The 19,857-nt window shown below is 34.8% G+C and overlaps 1 protein-coding gene across 5 annotated transcripts in view; it reads right to left on the bottom strand.

The window, feature by feature from the left end:
- The window catches only part of SNX7 (sorting nexin 7), a 98,703-nt gene that overhangs the window by 13,263 nt on the left and 65,583 nt on the right, over nt 1-19,857 (bottom strand). For all 5 annotated transcript variants that reach the window (XM_057526228.1, XM_007169548.2, XM_007169546.2 and 2 more), the window contains one exon: nt 6,907-7,059. In XM_057526228.1, coding sequence (XP_057382211.1) covers nt 6,907-7,059 — 153 coding nt within the window. The remainder of the gene's footprint in view (nt 1-6,906; nt 7,060-19,857) is intronic.

Genomic DNA, 19,857 nt, shown 5'->3' with positions numbered 1-19,857 from the left:
TACTCTGTGTCATCCTAAGAGACTGTCAATATAAAAATATAATTTAAATGGTTCAACATAGATCAACTTTTATGCCTCTCTCCCAACATTTAAAAGGAAAACTCAAAAACTACAGGTCATTCCTTAGGACCAAAATGATACTAAGCAACTACAGCTGGTTAAATCCTTAATCACTTCCATCCTTCTCTTTACAAGAAAGGCTGTTACAAAGAGTTGAGCAGTAGGAGGTGATTGTGTATGGTTCATAGAAATTACAGAGGTTAACTATTTTGGAAACAGGTGTCATTGTCTCAGTATTTCCCAAAATCTTCTCTGGAACTAATCTGAGTATTCACCTAGGAAAGAAAAGTAGCCCGCATTTCTCCTGGGTGAGCAGAAGTCAGTCAATCTTTCTCTACGTAAATCAGTTTAGAATTAAAGGCTTCATCTAGGGCTTTGTAAGCACTGCTTTTGGGCTGATAAAGGAAAGGCTTTGCAAGGGTCATTGTAAAAAGAACATGCCAGCCTTCTCTTTTTGTGGCAATGGATAGCTAATGCTTTATTATCTCTTCAAATATACTGAATTTTAGTTACCTTTTATTTGTATTTGCCTAAATCTTGCAACTTATATTTTCATTCTCCTTGATGGAGAAAACAGGAGTGAAATAGAAATGAAGTAGTTCCGTTTTCTCAGTTTCCATAACGTGGTTTCCATTAGAGATTCACTTTACTAATTTTATTAGAGTTTATTAATTCCTAATTTTCTTGCTTCCAAAAGAGGCTCCTCACACCCACTTCCATTTGACTTTGGTACTATTTGGAAGTCATTCCATTTTTTTCCAAAACCTCACTTCTTCCTGAAATGTGCCCTCCCTGACACTGTTTCTCTGTATTCATCTCTGACTGTATCTCTTTACATCTTTGTGTTTCATAGTCCATGGTCCACAGATGTAATTGTATCTGATTCTTTAACTGCTTCACTCCTTTTATTACTTTTTAGAATTGTTCATTCCTCTTATGTCATATTCTCTTTTTGAGTCTGTGATGTTGAAATTATACTTTTCTGTATTTTTTTCAAATCACTTCACTAAATTCTAGGCAATATGACTGAGAATGGCCAGGGTTTCCTTCCTTTGCTTTCCTTTGACCTCCCAGATTTTGAAAATGGTACTTTCTCCCCAAGTTTCTGTCATGTTACATAACAGTTACTCTTTGTTGGATGGAATTAGATCTAGAGAAGCTACTCCCTCTAACTGCTCCTTTTAATTCATGTAGATGAACAGAAAGTCCATCATTTATCTGAGTCCCAATTTTTTAAAAAAGAATGAAATTTCAGACAGAAACCTAAATGCCACTCATCAGAATCTTGCTTAGCTGGCAGTTTTATAATCATTACCAATATAGATTAACCTCTTAAAGTCACAATGCTTGGGAGGTATCTTTACTTGGGCCAGGGTGTTTTACATATTCACAAAAATTTTAACAATGTTCCAAAGTATGTAGTGCACCACTTAATTTAAAACAAGCAACTCTTTTGCTAGAGTTTCTTTTACCATTCCCCACCGTAATAAGGAATACATTTCTAAATAAGAACAACTATACTTGAAGAACTTCTAGGACATTCAATGCTTATCTATTACTTACTTTGTAGAAGAACTGCTATGATACCTATTTTTAAAAATTTCTCTACTTTTTAAATGGTCCATATATAGCCGGACTTGGAATTTAGGAAAGCATTAGTTGTACTATTGATTTGGCTTGATGGTGAACGCTTGTAATGATTTTTTTTCTTCATTTATCTTAGAGAAAATGTCCTATACTATAATTGTTTTTCTGCTTCCTACATGTCCATGTAGATACATATATTTTTATTATTCAGTAATGATAGAACCCTTCTATTAAGTCAGTTCATTACCATTCACATAAAAAAAACCTAATTTAAATATTCTTCCATTAAAAAAAGTAATACATTGTAAAGCTGTATCAATCAAGTGAAAAATACATATATTTATTATTCTTCCCTAAGGGCAAGATTTAATTTTGAATTTGAATGTTGCTTAGCATAAGGTTTTGATGTTAATTGAATCTTAAATGAATGATTCTACATGAGGCAATTGACATTCTTAAATAAGACTGATAGCATTTGAAATGAAGAGACCTCTAACCTGGTTATTTCTTGAAATTCTTATCAAAAAAGATTTTAAGTCTAGTGTTCATAATTACTTTTTCTCATAAATAGTATTATTTATGAGAGCAAAAAATTTACATAAATGCTTAATTATCAGTAGTTCTCTTCACTAATAAAGGTATATTAACATGATGTACTAAAAGATTATGTCGTTACATAGAAAAGTGTTTAAACAAATAAAAAATACAGGACTCAAAATAATACATATCCACTGTAATCATCATGACACAAATAAGTAACCATATGTTTTTATGTTGACACATTTGAAAAGAACCATCAGAAATTTTAAAATATTTTTATCTGCATATAGCAAATTATTTTTCTATAATTGCATTTAAGTGTAGCCTTCTCTAGGGGATAAGGTTATGGGCATTCTTTATTTCCTCTTTATACATTTGTGTACTTAGCTCTTGTTGTTTTTTTGTTTTTCATGTGCATGTATTAATTTTAAAACCAGAAAATGAGGCTCTGAAACAACGACTTCCATACATTAACTAATAATTCTAAAATAAACTGTGCAAAGAAACAAATTTTATTACTTCAAGTATTATATTCACTTAACTACAGTTTTACTTGGCAAAAATTAACATTATGTGATCTTTTCATGATTATGATATTAAAATTAAACTTTCAAAGGGTATATTCTTTTAGTTTATAATACCTACCAAGGATTACTTCCTTTCAAATCTCTTCACCATCATCATAATCATCAGCATCAGTATCATCAACAACAATAGAAACTTACACTCTTTTGTACCTACTAAAGAACAATTAGAAAATGTCCATGTACTTTATCCAGCATGTCATATTTTATGGTTTTAGCATCCCTTCACATTTTAGCAAGAAATAATTTTCTTTGGTTATTTGGATACCAAGATACTTTGAAATTATTCACCTATGTTCAATTGGATTTTTGTTTTATTGTTTCATTATTCTTGTTTTTATAAAAAGACTCAAATTTATTCTTAGTTATTGGTCATATAGAACAAAATTGGGAATAGCTTCATTTCACCTACTCAGAGTTTATTTGGAGATACCTGTTTTATATTTGGTGTCAACTGTCTCCAAGTAAATTCACACATCTAAGTATAACACTTCAATATGACAATAATTGGTTTCTGATACAGACCTATACCTCATACTTACAAACTGATTTTCCTCTGTCATTTTAATATTTAAATTTTAAGTTGTAAACAAACTGTGACCATTTTACTTCATAAAAGTCCAAAGGCAAATGTTTATACCCCATTTCTTCTATCACACTAGGAACAAACCCCTTTGGTGATTTATTTTTACAACTGTTGATGAAAACAGAAGTATTTCCATAATAATATGATTAAATTAAAAAGGGACTGGAAAGATTCTGCAACATTTCACTTCCTTGTATATCTGAGATATTCTGAAGTTAACAGATAACAGCAGACTGTTGCTGTTTCAGGCCACACAGTTTGTGTGTTAGCTAGGAAGCCTTGATTATATAAGGGCCCCAATTTCCTGATTATGCTTGGACTGATGTGACAAATCAGTTAAGAGTTATTCACTTCGGAAAAAAGCCAATAAGTAACTGGAGCTGTAGGGGGTCTTGTGAAGTTGTAATAAAGAAAACCAGCGATTCCTCCAAATATGTACATCTAAGATGCAGTACACTTGATATAATTTTAGCAACATGTAGAAATATAATTCATTTGGAGGAAAGGGTGAAAAATATACTGATATAAACTGCTGTGAAGAACAAAATTTGCAATACGGCACAGTGATGCTAATTTAACTATTTCTAATAAAACTGTATTTTGTATAAACTGCGTGCAACCTATGAGCATGACAAAAATATGTATTTATGTGACAGGTATAGTCAACACTCAAACATTTCACTTCGAGTTCAATGGAATTGCCGTGAACATTTTCTCTTAAAAAAATTAAAAAAACAAACTTAGAAAAGTTTTGCAGATTTTATCATTGAAAGGAAAACATAGGAGGTGCATTTGTCACATGACTTTTATAACCTAATATACTTATGTTTTATAATCACAATCACTTATAGTATATTGTATATCCTAATTTTCAAGGCATTTTCTTAAAAATTATTTCAATTAATTGTCATAACACTCCTATAAGGTCAGTGTGGACCGGTTCCACTGTAAAGGAGAGAGAAAGTTATTCCTGTGGATTTAAAGAGTTAAGTGGTAAAAAAAAGCCTATGTTGATAAATGTACTTTATCCAACAGAAATATTTTAAATCATTGCAAAATCTGAGATTTATGGGAAATTCCTTTTAGAGACTTGAATTTACTTAAGGTTGTTAGTAGAATAAAAAAATAGGAGAGGTAGAAAATGATCTTTCCAATCCCACCTGCTAAAAAGAAAATCACTTGAATCTGTCCACTAATCTCTAGCCCACTGCCATGAAACCTCTATGTCAGTTCACATCTCTGTCTTCGTTGCTACGTTTTCTAACTAGGCTCAACATGTTTAGTTTTGTTCCACTCTGACCCATATAGCCAGTGTGATCTTTCTAAAAGGCAAGTGCAATAGATATTGTCTCTTCCCTGCTGAAAAGTCTTCAATGGCATTCCCCATTTCCCTTAGAATGAAAAATAAAAGACAAAGCTTATAAGGCCCCCTTCAGCCTAAGAGCGTTCAGGACATACTAATGCAAAATATGACATGTTGGCATATTAAGATGAATGAGTTTGAGAATATGGCAGAAGCAGAAAGGTCACTTTGACCTTCTTCCAACCCTTATCTCACGAAGCAGGTCATAAAACCCTCATACAAGAGGTGGCCTCCTTATGCCCAGAGGAAAAAAGAAGCATCTTTACTCCAAAGACAAAGGGACACCGAGAAGACTCCTAACAAAAAGGACTTGCTAAATTCCCTCCAGTTTATTTCCCTTAACTCATACTCCTTAACCTACCCTATTTCTACACGACAGCCCACTCTTTATCAAACCTAGCATAGAAATACTCAGATCTGTTTCTTCTGGTCTAGATTTGCTCATGAAGCTCCTGTACCACAAAGAACTTACATTAAATCAACATATATACTTTTCTCCTGTTAATTTATCTTTGTCAGTTTCATTTTCAGACCCAGCCAGGGATCCTAAGAGGGCTGAGGAAAGTTTTTCCTCCTCTACAAGCCTCCTTTCTCAACTCAACACTACCTCCACACCACCATCCTTCAAAAAGAACCTCAGTAGTCTGAACATGTACTCTCTCACTTCTCGTCTTTTCTCTGCCTGGAACTCTCTTACTCACATCTTTATCTGGCTACCTTTCATTCATCATTCATTAAGGTCTCAGCTTAAACACATCCTCTGAGGAATCTGCCTTTTTCCCTGCAATGTCTTTCTATCCTGGAACTTATTATACTTTATTATTACAACGTTTTGTTTTAATTGACTGTTTCTCTCATTGACTGTAACTACATGAGAAAGGGACCGTGTTTGTCTTGCATACTGTGGTCTCTCCAGGGCCCAGAACAGTGTCTGGTGGTAGTAGGGGCTCAAGTAATTCTTGTTGAATGAAAATATCAGTATCAGTTAGATAATCTTGCAAAATATAAAATATTTTAGTTTAAAGTACCTTTAAACTAGCAAGCACTATAGACTACAAAGTATAAAATAATTCTCTTAATGTATCAATTTTATATAGTCATTAATTCAGTCAGAGATAAGGTTAAAGATGTATGTTTAAAATATACCTTCCAGGAAAAGTATGTTCAGAATACGCTAGATGAATAGGAACTTCCCTGGTGGTCCAGTGGGTAAGACTCTGCACTCTCAGTGCAGGGGGCTGGTGATTGACCCCTGGTCGGGGAACTAGATTCTGCATGTATGCTGCAACTGAGAGTCCACATGCCACAACCAAGACCCAGCGCAGCCAAAATAAATAAGTAAATATTAAAAAAAAGGAAAGAAAATAAAAAGAATGAAGTTGTACCCCTACCTCATACTATATAAAAAAAAAATTAACTCAAAATGGGTCAAATACCTCGATGTAAGAATTAAAACTATAAAACTCTCCGAATATGCTAGATGAAGAAAGTGATAGCATAAAATTCATTTAAAATAATAACTACTTTGTGGAATTGTTAGTTGTTCAAAAAAGGTAATCATTTGAAAAGCAAAATGTTGACTAGGCTCTTTCCTGAATTAAAAAACAAACAAAAAAAACAACTGAACTATAAACTAAACTGAACTAATGCTCCTTTTTTGATTTTTTGAATAGCTACAGAAGGCATGGTAGGGATGGCAGGGACATAACGTATAAGCCCTGAACTAATTTTCTGCTCATTCAAACCTTTGGTCCTTTCCTCATTTTGCAAACTCTTTTTAATACAAGAAAAAGAGAGGAAAAGGAAATAAGATAGGAGAATCATTAGGAAGCATGATCAAGTGCTTTTGAAGAATTCAAATCCTTCCAAAACAAGAAACTGAGGGGAAAACAGACACAACAAAATGGTAGCATAATTCTTTCTCACATCAAGCTCAGCTCAAATTAGGTACTTGGGTATGCTGTGTAGGAAGGAAAACTTATCACCCTTCCTCCACCTAAACACATTTGTGTCAGTGGGTGGGTTTAGCGTTACTATATTGACTGGCAACTCCACTGGCACTGAGCCACCAAAGAGGCTTCTGAATGTGACACTTGGTTCCTGAACAGACTCTTTCAACACAAGACAGAAAGTAAGAGAGAGGATAACTTTTTAAAAATGAAGCAATACCACATATCACTAATTACCTGTTCATAATAGTGGATATTCTCCTCAGCCATATCTGTAAATGCTGACTTGATATCATTTTGCATGTTTTGTTTCCATCTTTCCCAATCTGCTTTCAAGGCATTATTAGCGCACTCCACTTTATCTTCCAGTTTTCCAATCTCTTCCGTAAGCTGAATTAGATCACAAAGAGAGATCAATTGATCTATGTATTCCTGCCACTAAGTGAATTCTTAAAATCTAAGCTGAATATTATAAAAAACAGTTTAAGAAGGATACTTTTTTTGAAAAGTCACCAGTATTTACCCTGTATACTAACTAGTTAAAGTAAAGAGAACACTGGATTCAGAGATGTCAAGTAGAGTTCTAAGGTCTGCCACCAATTAGCACTTGACTTTACCTAAATCTCTCTAATCTTGGGCTTCAGTTCCACTATTTATAAAGCAAAGGAAACTGGACTACAAGTTATTTCAAAATTCTTATGCAGTAACTCTCTCATTACCACTGTTTGCGGTGAAAATACTTATGTTAAAAGATATGGTTTCACATCTTCAGCTTCCCCTTCCTACTCCTCATTTTTCAGCTGTTTTTAGCAGAATGCTCAATTAACTGACATGTTATAACATCCGTATAGATTATGTAGTCCAACCTGGAGGCCCAGGGGATTAACTTGCCACATTCCACTCAGCTGGTAACAGAGGCAGGTTTATATCACAAGACACCTGACACCTAGCCCACGCTCCATTAGACAGGCTGAGTGTGACAGTCACACCTCCTCCCCAACTTACCCACCAACCTTTGAGCATGGAACCCATCCATTTATTGCTTTATATTTAGCACATTTATATTTATATAAATTTTTATATATTTATGCATATTTTATACACACATATTTATTCATATAGTCAGCATACATTTATTAAGTTCCTTCTCCATACCAGGCATTATTCTAGGACTTGGAGATTCAACAGTGAAGACAATAGACAAAAACCCCTGTTTTTACCAGAGTTGATATTCAACTGGGGAGAGACAAACCATAAGCAAGATAAATGAAATATGAACTATCATTTGATAATAAGTGTCAAAAAGAAAAATGAAGCAGAAAGGTAGATAGGGAGTGTAAGAATGATGCAATTTTAGATAAGATGGCTGGGGAAAGCCTAAATAAGAAACTGTCATTTGAATAAATATCTGAAGTTGATGTGAGAGTGAACCATGGGGTTCTTAGTAAGAAAAGCATTCCTGGCAGAGGAAGAAACAGGACAATGGCCTACAGGTGGAAGCATGCCTGGATGGTCCAAGAAGAATAAGGAGACCAGCATGGCTGTAGCAGGTGGCAGAGTTAAAAAAGAGGGACGCTCTTAGGAGATGAGGTCAGAGAAGCAGTGGGTGACCAGATCTTACTGAGCCATGGAGTCCATGGTAAGGATCTTAGGTTTTATTGAGTGAGACCCAAAGCCAGGGAGATTCAAGCAGAAATGACACCACCTCTCCCATGTTTTAAAAGGGGCATTATGCGTCACCACTATTCCTTGGCTCCAAGTATTTGAAGGAGGCTATCATGTAAGAAGGTCCCCATTACAGACATGCTAAAATGTGAAAATGTATGTCTTAGAATCAAAAAATGTTATTTTACTTCCAATGCTTGTTTGAAATATTCTTTTTTATTCATTTGTCAATATTTTGCTGTGAAATTTCACTGCTGACTTTATTTCATTGCAGCCATATTTGCTTTTGTTTCCCTAAGAATAGACACTTGGTATTATATAAATCTTTTATTACCTATGGGAGATCTATTTCAGTAGTAAGGTTGGTTTTCATGTTTTGTGTGTGGCAGGAAAATGTGCTTTCTTTTTTCACTTTCTTATTTTGTTTGTAAACTATCTCAGTGAGGCCATTTATTACTTTATGGGTATGTATGACTCTTTGGGGTAATTATTTTGCTTAATCACAGAGAATTTGTCTAAAAGGATGTTAATGGGATTTCTCATGGTGGGCTGTGGATGCTGGGGAATAAGCTAAGGTAAAATTTTACTGACAGGTCAAACTCAGGATCCAGAGAAAGCTCAGGGGCCGGTTACAAAACCTCGCTCCTCTGGGTTGTTGGATGGAATCTTGCCATTTTCACAGCCAGATGGAGATGATTAGAAAAGTGTCTTTTTTTTATATCTAGGATCAAGAGGTACCTACACCAACTGTAACTGCACTGTTTTTCTCCTCTGCTTAGGTTTTGCAGTCTGAAACTGCCATGCACTGGAGTGGAGTGGGATTACTGGCAAAGTTCTTTACTGAAAGTGGCTTCAGGAAACACAGTATCTAAATCATATATTCTATCTTCCTTCCCCTCCTGATGGAGCTTAAAATGGTGTCACTGCCGTAAGGGATTGAAACAAAGTCTTCCCCTTTTCAATCTGCAACTCCCTCTCCTAAAAGCCCTCGTTAGTGGTAGTCAGGCTGGTTGGTGCCTCTGCTCTGGCCCAGAGCTACTGCATTCCTAAAGAAGTCCTGCCCTGTTCTCTGACTTCACGCCCACCTACAGAAAGAAGCTTTGTAGCCTGATCAGCATGGCTCTGGGATGAAGACGACTAATGATAGGTTAGACTGATCGCAGACCCCATGTCTGTCTTTCACAAGCTGTGTGACACTGGGTAAGAGTACTTTTTGAAGCCCTAGTTTCTTCATCTGTAAAATGAATATAAAAATGACAGTACCTATCTTGAAGGGATTTTTATTAAAAATTGCCTGAGATAATGAACACATTCACTGATGTGCACAGTGCCTGACAATTTTTCTACTAAACGATATCTATTACTATCATCATTAGCACCACCATTACCACCATTACCACCAGTACCACCACCATTACCACCATCATCATCAGTTGGTGAAATGGAAACTGATTCCCTCTCCTCTTCCAGTATTTTGGTCTCTGGAAATATACCATTCCTTTGCCAGGGTCTAGGTCTTAATTTCTAGTGCTATTTCTTGATTTATTCTCACCCGTGTAGAAGAGGATACATATGTTCTAAATATACATGATCAGTTCTTGTCATTTTTTTGGAGGCTATATATATATACATATATATATATACACACACACACACACACATATATGTATATACTGACCACTTTTTATTTCTTTGATGATTCCATCATTATTTTAGTTAGAAAAGGAAAAGAGAGACATTAGGTATTTCCTCACACTGAATCATCTTCCCCTAATTTTGACCTGAAGAAACTCTAATTGATAATAAGCACAAAACACTTAATTCAAATTAGGAATGACCTGGACTATATCTTTCCTACCAATTTACAAAGGCATATTATTAGATTTCCCTTCCCTTAGTTGACTGCACTTTTAGCAAGTTCTTTGGTACAAGGAGCTGTGCATTTAGATGGTGCAGTCCAGGCTCTGAACATAAACACTGAACAAAATTTCACCAAAGTGGGAGAGTAACGTGTTAGGCACCTGGCAGGCCAAAGAAGCCCCTCTAGTGCTTCAGCACCCCTCTAACCACAGAGCAGGTTTCAATTACTCTAAAAGTAGGGAATTATAGTTTCTACCGGAAAACAGCATACAAAAGACTGAGTTTAAAAGGATTAAATCTTGAATCATTCATTTCACAAATACTGGAAACGACTTGGCCCTCTGTTGGTGGAAAAACTGAAGAAGGAAGCAATCCTTTTTGCCAGGAAAATGTTGTAATATCAGAATAAGTAATAAAAGATTGTAATATAGTGAAAAATAAAGATTTAGATTTAACTGCAAGGCTAATGGGTAATCTCTAGCTTCAGTTATATTCACCTAGAAATGAGCCACACAATTAAATGAAAACCATTAATACTAAGAGCTCAGGCAAACAAAAAAAATATCCTTCTTCAATAGCGAGTACCTACTATAGCACCAGGAACAGCAGCAATAATAATGACCACTTATTGTATTTCTGCCATGGGCCACTGTATTAAGCTATATACTTTACATATATTATTTCATTTAATCTGCATAATAATATTGCAAATTTGGTAATATTATCTTCCTTTTACAAGCTGGGAAACTGGGAGAAAGGAAGAAAAGAGATCACACAGCTTTTTGTGGCATCATGGAGATTCAAGTGAAAATACATGCTCTTTCCATAGTGAGTGAATAGCCCCAAGCTAGCTTGCCTGTGGCTTTCAAGGTTAAACTGATTCAGCTCTTACCTTAAGGAGCTTGTTATCTATTAGAATGCAGATATGCAAAAATAAAACAAAAACCAAAGGCTATAATACAAAGCAGAATGTGATATATATCATAATGGAGGAAAAAAATTAAAGTAGTATATAGAAAGATACAGCATGGAGGATTAATTCCAACTTGGGTAGGGGACATTCCAAGTGTTAATTTGCTAGGCAGTGAGTGGGGAAGAAAACACCTGGATGAGGGTATGGCATAAATAAAACCACAGGGATGTTATGCTATAGAGTGTGACAAAAGAATGGATAAGAGATAGGTTTGGAGGCTGGAGGTGGGCAAGGAGAAACATGGGAAAGGCAGCTGGACAGGCTGATTGAAGATTGACCACTAGAGGGTGTAAATGATATTGAGCATGAAATGGATTCTGTAGGAAAAGGTAAGCTACGGAAAGTTTTTGACCAGGGCTGAAGTATACTTCAGATAGATTCCTGAGTCAGAGATATGCAAGGATGCTAAAAAGAGAAAGGGAGGAGGCGGGGAAGAAAGGAAACCAATTAACCTGCCCTGGGACTATGGAGACAGCAATAAAAATGCTGAGGATTTGGTTCATTCCCACTCACTCATCCTGCAGCATTCACTCAGCATCCATCTAGTCTCTGTTAGGAACTAAGATGAAGGGTGCAAAAACAGACCTTGCCCTAATGGACTCATGCCTAAGGGGAGAAATAAAAAAAAAAAAAAACTGGATACAGAAAATGTGAAATGCAGTTCATGTGAAGCAAATAAGGTGTACAGTCCTAGAAGCATGTTTACTTTGAAGTTTCTAAAAATTGCAGGTGGTTTGTCAAGGTTGGTACCTAGAGTGTGAGTAGGGGAATAGCAAAAGAGGAAAGAGAGGCAGCTGCCAGGTACTAAAGGGATTTCCCTGGGGGGTGTTTGGATTTTCAATAAAAATCAAGTGGAATCACTGAGGGCGTTTAGGGAAGAGGACCAGGAAGGCAACAGTAACAATGAGATTCCTGATACAGGGGATACTGAGAGGAGGAGATCCTGAGACACAGAATCAGTAGTGGCTGGCAATTGACTAAGTGTGGGTGGGCACTGGAAGAAAAGATAAGATTATCTGATATTTTTAACTGGATAGCATTCACTGGAAGAACAGGTGGGGTAGGGTGAGATAGGAAATGAAGGCCTAAAGGCAACAGTAATAGTCTTGCAGGGTGAGGTATACATCAAACAACTTTTGGAGGTCAACCTTGTGACATGTTTCACTAAAAATTCTTACTATAATTCTTACAAAGTGAAAAAAAAAAAGTACTCATCCCTGAGAAGGAACAGGGTCACGGAGAAAAAAAATAAAGGAAATAACAATGAAAAAAAAAGAAAAATATGATCATGCTAAAAACAGTCCACCACTAACAACAACATATTAAATGTTAAAGTAATATTTAATTACTATGCTTCATTATTTCTCATCCATGAAAAGTACAGTCTAGAAGGTGGGTGTCAGATCAAAGAATAAAAGATGCATGAGGTTCATGTCATATCCCATCAACTTGGATGTATCCTAGATTCAGCTGAAGGGTGCCCCTTCCTTTCCTTGTTAGATTGAGCTTGTTTTGTTTCTTTGATTCAGTTCAAGGTTATCTAGAGAATGGCCTGATGGCTAAAGGGCCAAGAACTGACATACTGGCTCCATCCACGTCAGTTGCAGCTCTGAACCCTGGTTATATCATGTTATGAATGTTTGTCACAGGTCATGTGGGAAGGTGGGTAAAATAATTTGGATGAATCCACACAGATCATTCGTTACTGCTACGAAATAAAGCCTACATTCTAATGGAATAGCCCTGTGGACCATTTCTACGATTATACACCATTACACTATTTTTAACAGTTACTCAATTTTTGAAGCACATGTCTGCTAAGACAACCACAGGTGCACTGAATCCCTCAAACCCATTCAATCACCTTGGAGGTTTTCCTCCTTATTCCCTCAAAGCTGACTTTAGAAAGCGAAACCAATCCAGAAACCCTATAACATTTTAATAATTTTTATTAAAACAGGGCTTTTATAGATTTTAATTTTCTATGACTTTTATACATTTAAATTTGTAAGAACATATTTTCCCATAAGTACAACCATCAGAAATAGATGGATTTTTATAGAAAAGTTAGATAAATCCATGCAAATACAGTTTATTTGCTACCTTTCTTTAAGCAAATGATTAACTAAAATATAAAATTTTTTCTCACAGAAAATTTGTATTTTATTAACAATAAAAAAGATATAAGTGATAGAACATTTTAGAATCCCATAATAAAGATAAGTTTTTTCCTTTGTGACAAAATGTCCTGGAAATTATATCAGAAACATCTATTTATTTATAATTAAAATATTACAGATGTGAACTGTATAATCACAAAGTTAGGGTAGCAAATAAAATAGGGTAGTGAATAAAATATGAAAAATATTTTTTAAAAGAACATACTCCACAAATATACATCTCCAAAAATATTTTATAATAAATAAAGTTTGGAGACAAAAATGGGATTACCTGTATACTCACAAAGTATGTAAGAGGTAAATACAATGTATCTAGAGTACGTATATTTGATCTAATACTAAACATTAAAAAATAATTGGGTTTTTCTTCTTAGAGATTAAAGTGTGCTTAAAGATGATTAGGTAGGCCTTTTGCTCTTAAGATTTAAGGTTGATCTTTTGATGCTATTTCTCTCAATATATTTTCAATAAAGAGGCAAGAACTTTTACATTTACTAATAGAGACAAGAATTATTCCACTGGATTTGCTTGGCTATACTATGTCCTTCTGCAAATGGACTCTGAGAGCTTATCTGGACTTTCTGGCAGAAAAGTGCAGGTATTTAGGAATTACTTTAGAATAGCTTTAGATTTGGCAAGGACCATGAAAGAGAGCAATTAACTGTTGGAGGGATAGCACAAGATATGGGTAACTACCTAGCCAGTCAGATGAGTGAAATCACCTTTACTACTTAGGAGGAGATGACAAACAGCCCTGATGTCCTTCACATTCTTGCTGGATAGCCTTCTGATTATCTTTGTTTTCTTTGTCTCTAACGTTATCAAGAATGATCTGATAGTAAGAAAAAGAGGAATTTACAAGAGGTGTCTGGAAGCTATGGTGAGGGATAGAGTTAGGAAAAGGAGCTGTGTCTGTGCATGCATGTTGCACATTCTTAACATCTGCCTGCTCACTTAACAATGCTGAGTCCTTACTATGATCAGGTCCTGAGCTGCATGTCACATGTGGCATCTCATTTAACTTTCTCTATAACTCTTAGAGGTAGCTTTCTTCCCCCCAGTCTAGCTGGTCCAAGTCTTACAAAGTAGACTTTGCACATGATGAATGTGGGTCCATGTAACAGTGCACTTTCAACATCCTTCCACCAGCTCTCAATTATGCTTTTCTTCTCCAGAATTATCTGGCAAACTCATCTAAGTTTATTTAAAAAAAAAAAAATTTCCTGCCCCCCCCACTTTAATTTTATTTATTTGTGCTCCTTAAACCTCTGTTCTCCTCCAAAATACAGTTCCTTATTACCTTCAAGAAGATGAAAGAATAAATTGAGAATAAAAGTAAACATTCATTCAACAAATCTTTAAGTGCTTACTATGTCCCAGGCATTGGCCCAGGAACATGACCAAGAGCACAGGGGTGAATACAAGAGGGAAGGTCCCTGTTGCTGGGAGCTTACAACCTAGTAGGGGTTTCAGATCCACACTGCATTGGGCATTCCCTTTATGTCACCTTACCAACTACCTTAGAGTCTATCAATGAGCTTGTTCTTTTTTCATAAAAAAAGGAAGTACCTCCCAAACTAAATTTTAAGAAATCCAGAACATCTAGATTCAAAAATTTCCCTAAAAAAGGAAATGTATCTTTATATCTAATAAATATCCTTACTGCATCTTCCTCAGTTGCCTTATGGTATTAATAAGTTGTATTTGGCTCCTCCTCTCTTTTTTCCCTGAATTTTAAAAATTTCATAATCACACACATTTATAGGTCAGTGATCTAGAGCCTGCGCTCTGAAGTCCATGGGTGAGAATCCTGACCGTGTGACCTTAGCTAACTAAATTCAGTTCTGTGATAGGTTGCAGTTTCCTCATCTGTAAAATGAGGAAAAAGAAAGTACCTACTTCATAGGATTGTTTTGGAATAACATGTTAGCAAAGTGCCTGGGACTTAAGCATTTAATATATGTTAGGGTTAGAGTGGCACTCCAAAGTGATTATGAAAGGACAATTGTTAGGGTCTCAGAAATGTCCTGACTGAATCTGCCAGCTCACTCACTTCTACTATGTTAGGGAATACTTACTGAGGACGTGCATATAAAAGGAACAGCCATAGGGGAAACAAAGAGACCTTAATAGCTCAGAAAGCTCCCCAAATGCTCCAATGTGCCTGAGAGTATTGGTGGCTGAATGGACAATGTGGCCATGCCAAAAGGTCTATGTAAGGCCATTCCATCAGGCCCTCCTCCAAATCAGATGGGCAAGTCCAAGAAGTCCAGAAATTACCTCCATTTTGAGGAACTAGGTTACCACATTATGTCAATAAATTATTCCACTCTAATACAAGAAATATTAGTATCTTGCTAATTTATGGAATGATAAAATCCTAAGACAAACAATGCAGATGGATCTTCCCCCACTGATTCTGAAAGTTCCTTAAAATATACTTCCTAGTAACTAAAAAAAACCTGTCCAGCAACTTAAGAAGACCCCCTATACTTCCAAACATTCTCCTACGCCTTTAGTTTTTCTTATTTACCAGAGATTAGTTTTTAGAAAACATATTAGTTCATTCAAGAACTATATGTTGAGCACCTACTATGTGCCAAGAGTACCACGCTAGACACAGTGCCCCTATGTGAAATATGTTCCTTCTTTTCTCACTCAATTTTTGGCATACTGATGTCACAGAGGTACATCTTTACTTAAATCAAAATGTCCTCCTAATTCTGATACAGTTTCATGATGAGACCAGTACAGAATGACTTAATGTGTGTTTCTTAAATTGGGATTTCTATATCCACATCAATACTCAGTGATAACATAGAGGATTGCCAATGTCATAAATAAATGTGGCATAATCTTGTCATAGATATTTTATGGAGATCAGAGAAAAATATTTTTAAATTAACATAAACATAAATATATTATGGAGTAGTGATATTCATATGAAACTTTAAAACAGGAGACCTTAATGAAATTTTGATCTTGCACTGGCCATGAATGGGTCTCTCAGACTACTGAGGTATACATTCCAACTTTCCTATACCAAAGAAAGTAAACTCTTCATAAAAATGTTTGAACTACACACTGCATTACAATGTGTTAGAAGGAAATCTGCTTGACTGCTGAACTACATATTTAATAAAGAATTAATACACTTTGGCATGATAATTCTAGGTGAGTTAATTGCCATGATTACCAGGTTTTATCAAAGTATCATTTATAAAAATTACAGATTGAGAAAGCAGCTTCCCCATAGTCTATTTCTCCAGGAATAGCTGCCAGGATGATAGAAGGAAAGTCAAACTTTTTTCAACCACTTTGATCTATCACTGCTAAACAGCAGTCTAGGGAAAATTTCACTTACCTCTCTAAGAAAGAACCACTGTCTCTGACTATTTAATCATCCCATCCTTCATCGCTTATCCCTGACATTATAATCTAGAACTAGTGGCAAGTAAGCACCCCTTTTCCTCACCCTATGACTGTCTCTATTTACAAGTACAGCAGTAAGTTCATGTGGGCAGCACGATTAAAATTTAGAGTCTCTCCGATATCATGACTGAGCTCCTAACATCTGAACAACTTACAAGGGTCTGCTCCTAACGCATTATTGGAAGAGTTATTTTCCTAATGAATGATAGCAATCTCACACAAATTAGTCTAGCATGTAGAATTTATAAGGATAGCATGACCTGGATACAAAAACTGACATTTCTGGTACAAGCAATGGTAATTACAAATCATTCTCCCCCTGCCCCCAGCTTTATCGAGGTATAACTGACCCCCCCAAAAAATTGTATATGTTTGAAATATACAACATGATGACAAATCATTCTTATTCAGAAATATAAACACAAAAGTCCTAAAAGTTGAGGTAGCCAAATCCAGTAAGGGCCAAGTTGAATTTATCCCAGGGATCCAAGGATGGCTAAAATGAGAAAATCTCTTAGTGTAAATCACCACATTAAGTGAATGACGAAGAAAAATCATACACTTACATGAGTTGGTACAGGAAACCACACAATAAATTTCAACACCCACTTATGAATCAACTTCTCATCACACAGGAGTAAATAAAAATTGCCTTAACTTGATTAAAATATATACACTTTAAAACGTTTAGCAAACATCAATACTAATGGAAAAAATCCTGAAAGCATTTACTTTAGCATCAGGGATAATACAAGGATGACCCATCACTAATAACTTTACAATACATTTTTTAGCCAGCTCAATAAGAAATGAAAAAATAAATACAAGGTATAAAGATTGAATAAATGAGACAAAACTATCAATATATACCCATAAGGTTTTCTACATAGAAAATCCCAAAGAGTGTACAAAGAAATTATTAAAACTAAAAATAATTTAGAAGATTGCTGGATATAAGATAAATATGCAAAAGTGAATTACATTTCTATACTCTGGCCCAAAAAAAGTTATAAAATAAAAAATTTTAAATATATAATTTATGATAAATACAAACAAAACATAAGGTACTTAGGAATAAATTTATGAAAAGATATAGAAGACCGTTTTGGAAAAAAACATTTTAAAACTTATTGAGAGATATCAAAGAAGACAAATAAATGGTGAGGTTTCTAAAAATTATTCCGTTTTAAATCTTCTAGCTAGTTCTCTTTCTTTTAATTCCAGTTTAAGTACCAGTTCCTCAGATAGTCCTTTTCAGAACAGCATTTATGTTCAAAGTAGGCACTTTTTCACTACTCTCTCCATCTCAGTCCACTGTTCATCTCCTTAACATTCATTAGAACAATTATTTTTTGTAAGTTTATGTACTTTCCTGTTAGAATATAAGTTCTAACATGGGCCATGTGTCTACATTTTGGTCATTATATCCTCAGTACTTACTATGTAGAAATGTGATAAATATTTGTAGAATAAATGAATGATTTCAGAAAAGTAAAATATTAGTAATGAATCTAGGCTTGTTTTACTATTGCCTTTCCAAGGATTGTTTTACCACACTTTGAAATACCACAGAAACTTACAAGCTGCCTGTACCTAAACCTAAAGGTATATATCACCAAAATTTTTGAGCAAAACAATACAATTTGAGGATAACAGCTATTCTTACTTAAAAATATCTTCATTGTTTTCTTTTTAAAATGGCTTCTCTATTATTGCCTTTTATGGAAATAATTAACCATTCAATCTATTTATTCAAGTGCTAAAACTTTCTCTTCATAATCAGAAAAGCTGAGAAATTATCATTTTGAAAGTTCTTGAAAATAATATACCTAAATAAAAAGATTTAGATTGCCACTCCATCATAAGACAATAGAAAATTCAAAGATTCAATTCTAATCTGACAGCTACTTCTTCTTAACAAGTATTAATTAAATTGCAGGGGAGAGAGAAGAGGGCTCTTAACAATAAAATTATATTATTTTCTGATTTGTGAGAGGGGTAAGATGTGCCTGAAAAATTAGATGCTTGATTATACAATGCTGCTCAGGCATCCATGTGATTACTACATGTGAGTGCCTTTTTTATATACTTTACAATACACACTTTTCTTAAAAAGTAGAAACCTCTCTTCCTGAAATCCACTGCCAATTCTGTTATCCAACTGTAGCTTGTTCAGTAAAGCACAATGTATTTTCTAAAAATGATAAATTAAGTCATAAAACACCCACAAATACAGCTGATGCATCACCTTTCAAGTCAGTACCTCCAACACCATTAACGTCCTTTGAATAAGGAATAATCATAATTTCCTGTGACACTGGAAGCAACAGAAAGCCAATTATTTAAACAGCCCCATTTTAGGAAATGTAGTGATCTCTTTTGCATCCTCTGTACAACAGAGGCACAGTAAAAATATATAGGACAGAAGAGGATTCATTTTTTCCAGGTGCTTCCATGAGTCCAATTAATATAAATTCCTTTTAAAAAGGAATGATGTGGTTCCTAAGAAAAAAAATTTTTAATCAAGGTCTTTTAACTCTTTTGATATAATTTCCTATATTTGTTTCTGAAGAGCATAATCCAAGCCTAGAAAAGCTATATGCTATACTATCATTAGGTTTTAATAAAGTTATAAAAATTATTTCAAAGCCAAATCTAAACATTTATTTTACAGACCTTCACAGGCCATACAATTTTCTTCCATTAAATATTTTTATTCACTATTTAACCAAACAGTACGCCACGTATTATCTCATTTAATTCTCACTATACACCTATAACGTAAATATTGTTTTACTAACAAGAAAAAGGAATGCTTATTGAGGTTTAAGTTACTTTTTTGTAACTTTTTTCCAGAATCCAGGTTCTCTAATTTGTGATCCAACCCCACCATATTACACAATTCCATAATGCGGCTCATGAACCTCAAGACATATATAAGACAGCTCACAGGCTGCATGAAGGAACTCCCATTTATATTTAACTCTTTTTAATTGACATAAAACATTATACTAGTTTCAAGTGTACAACAAAGTTATTTGATATATGTATATATGGAGAAATGATCACCACAATATG

This window comes from Balaenoptera acutorostrata, chromosome 1, assembly GCF_949987535.1.
Source record: "Balaenoptera acutorostrata chromosome 1, mBalAcu1.1, whole genome shotgun sequence".
In the NCBI taxonomy this organism is placed as follows: domain Eukaryota; kingdom Metazoa; phylum Chordata; class Mammalia; order Artiodactyla; family Balaenopteridae; genus Balaenoptera; species Balaenoptera acutorostrata.
Note: the sequence above shows the minus strand (reverse complement) of the source record. Positions and strands in the feature narration are given on the sequence as shown.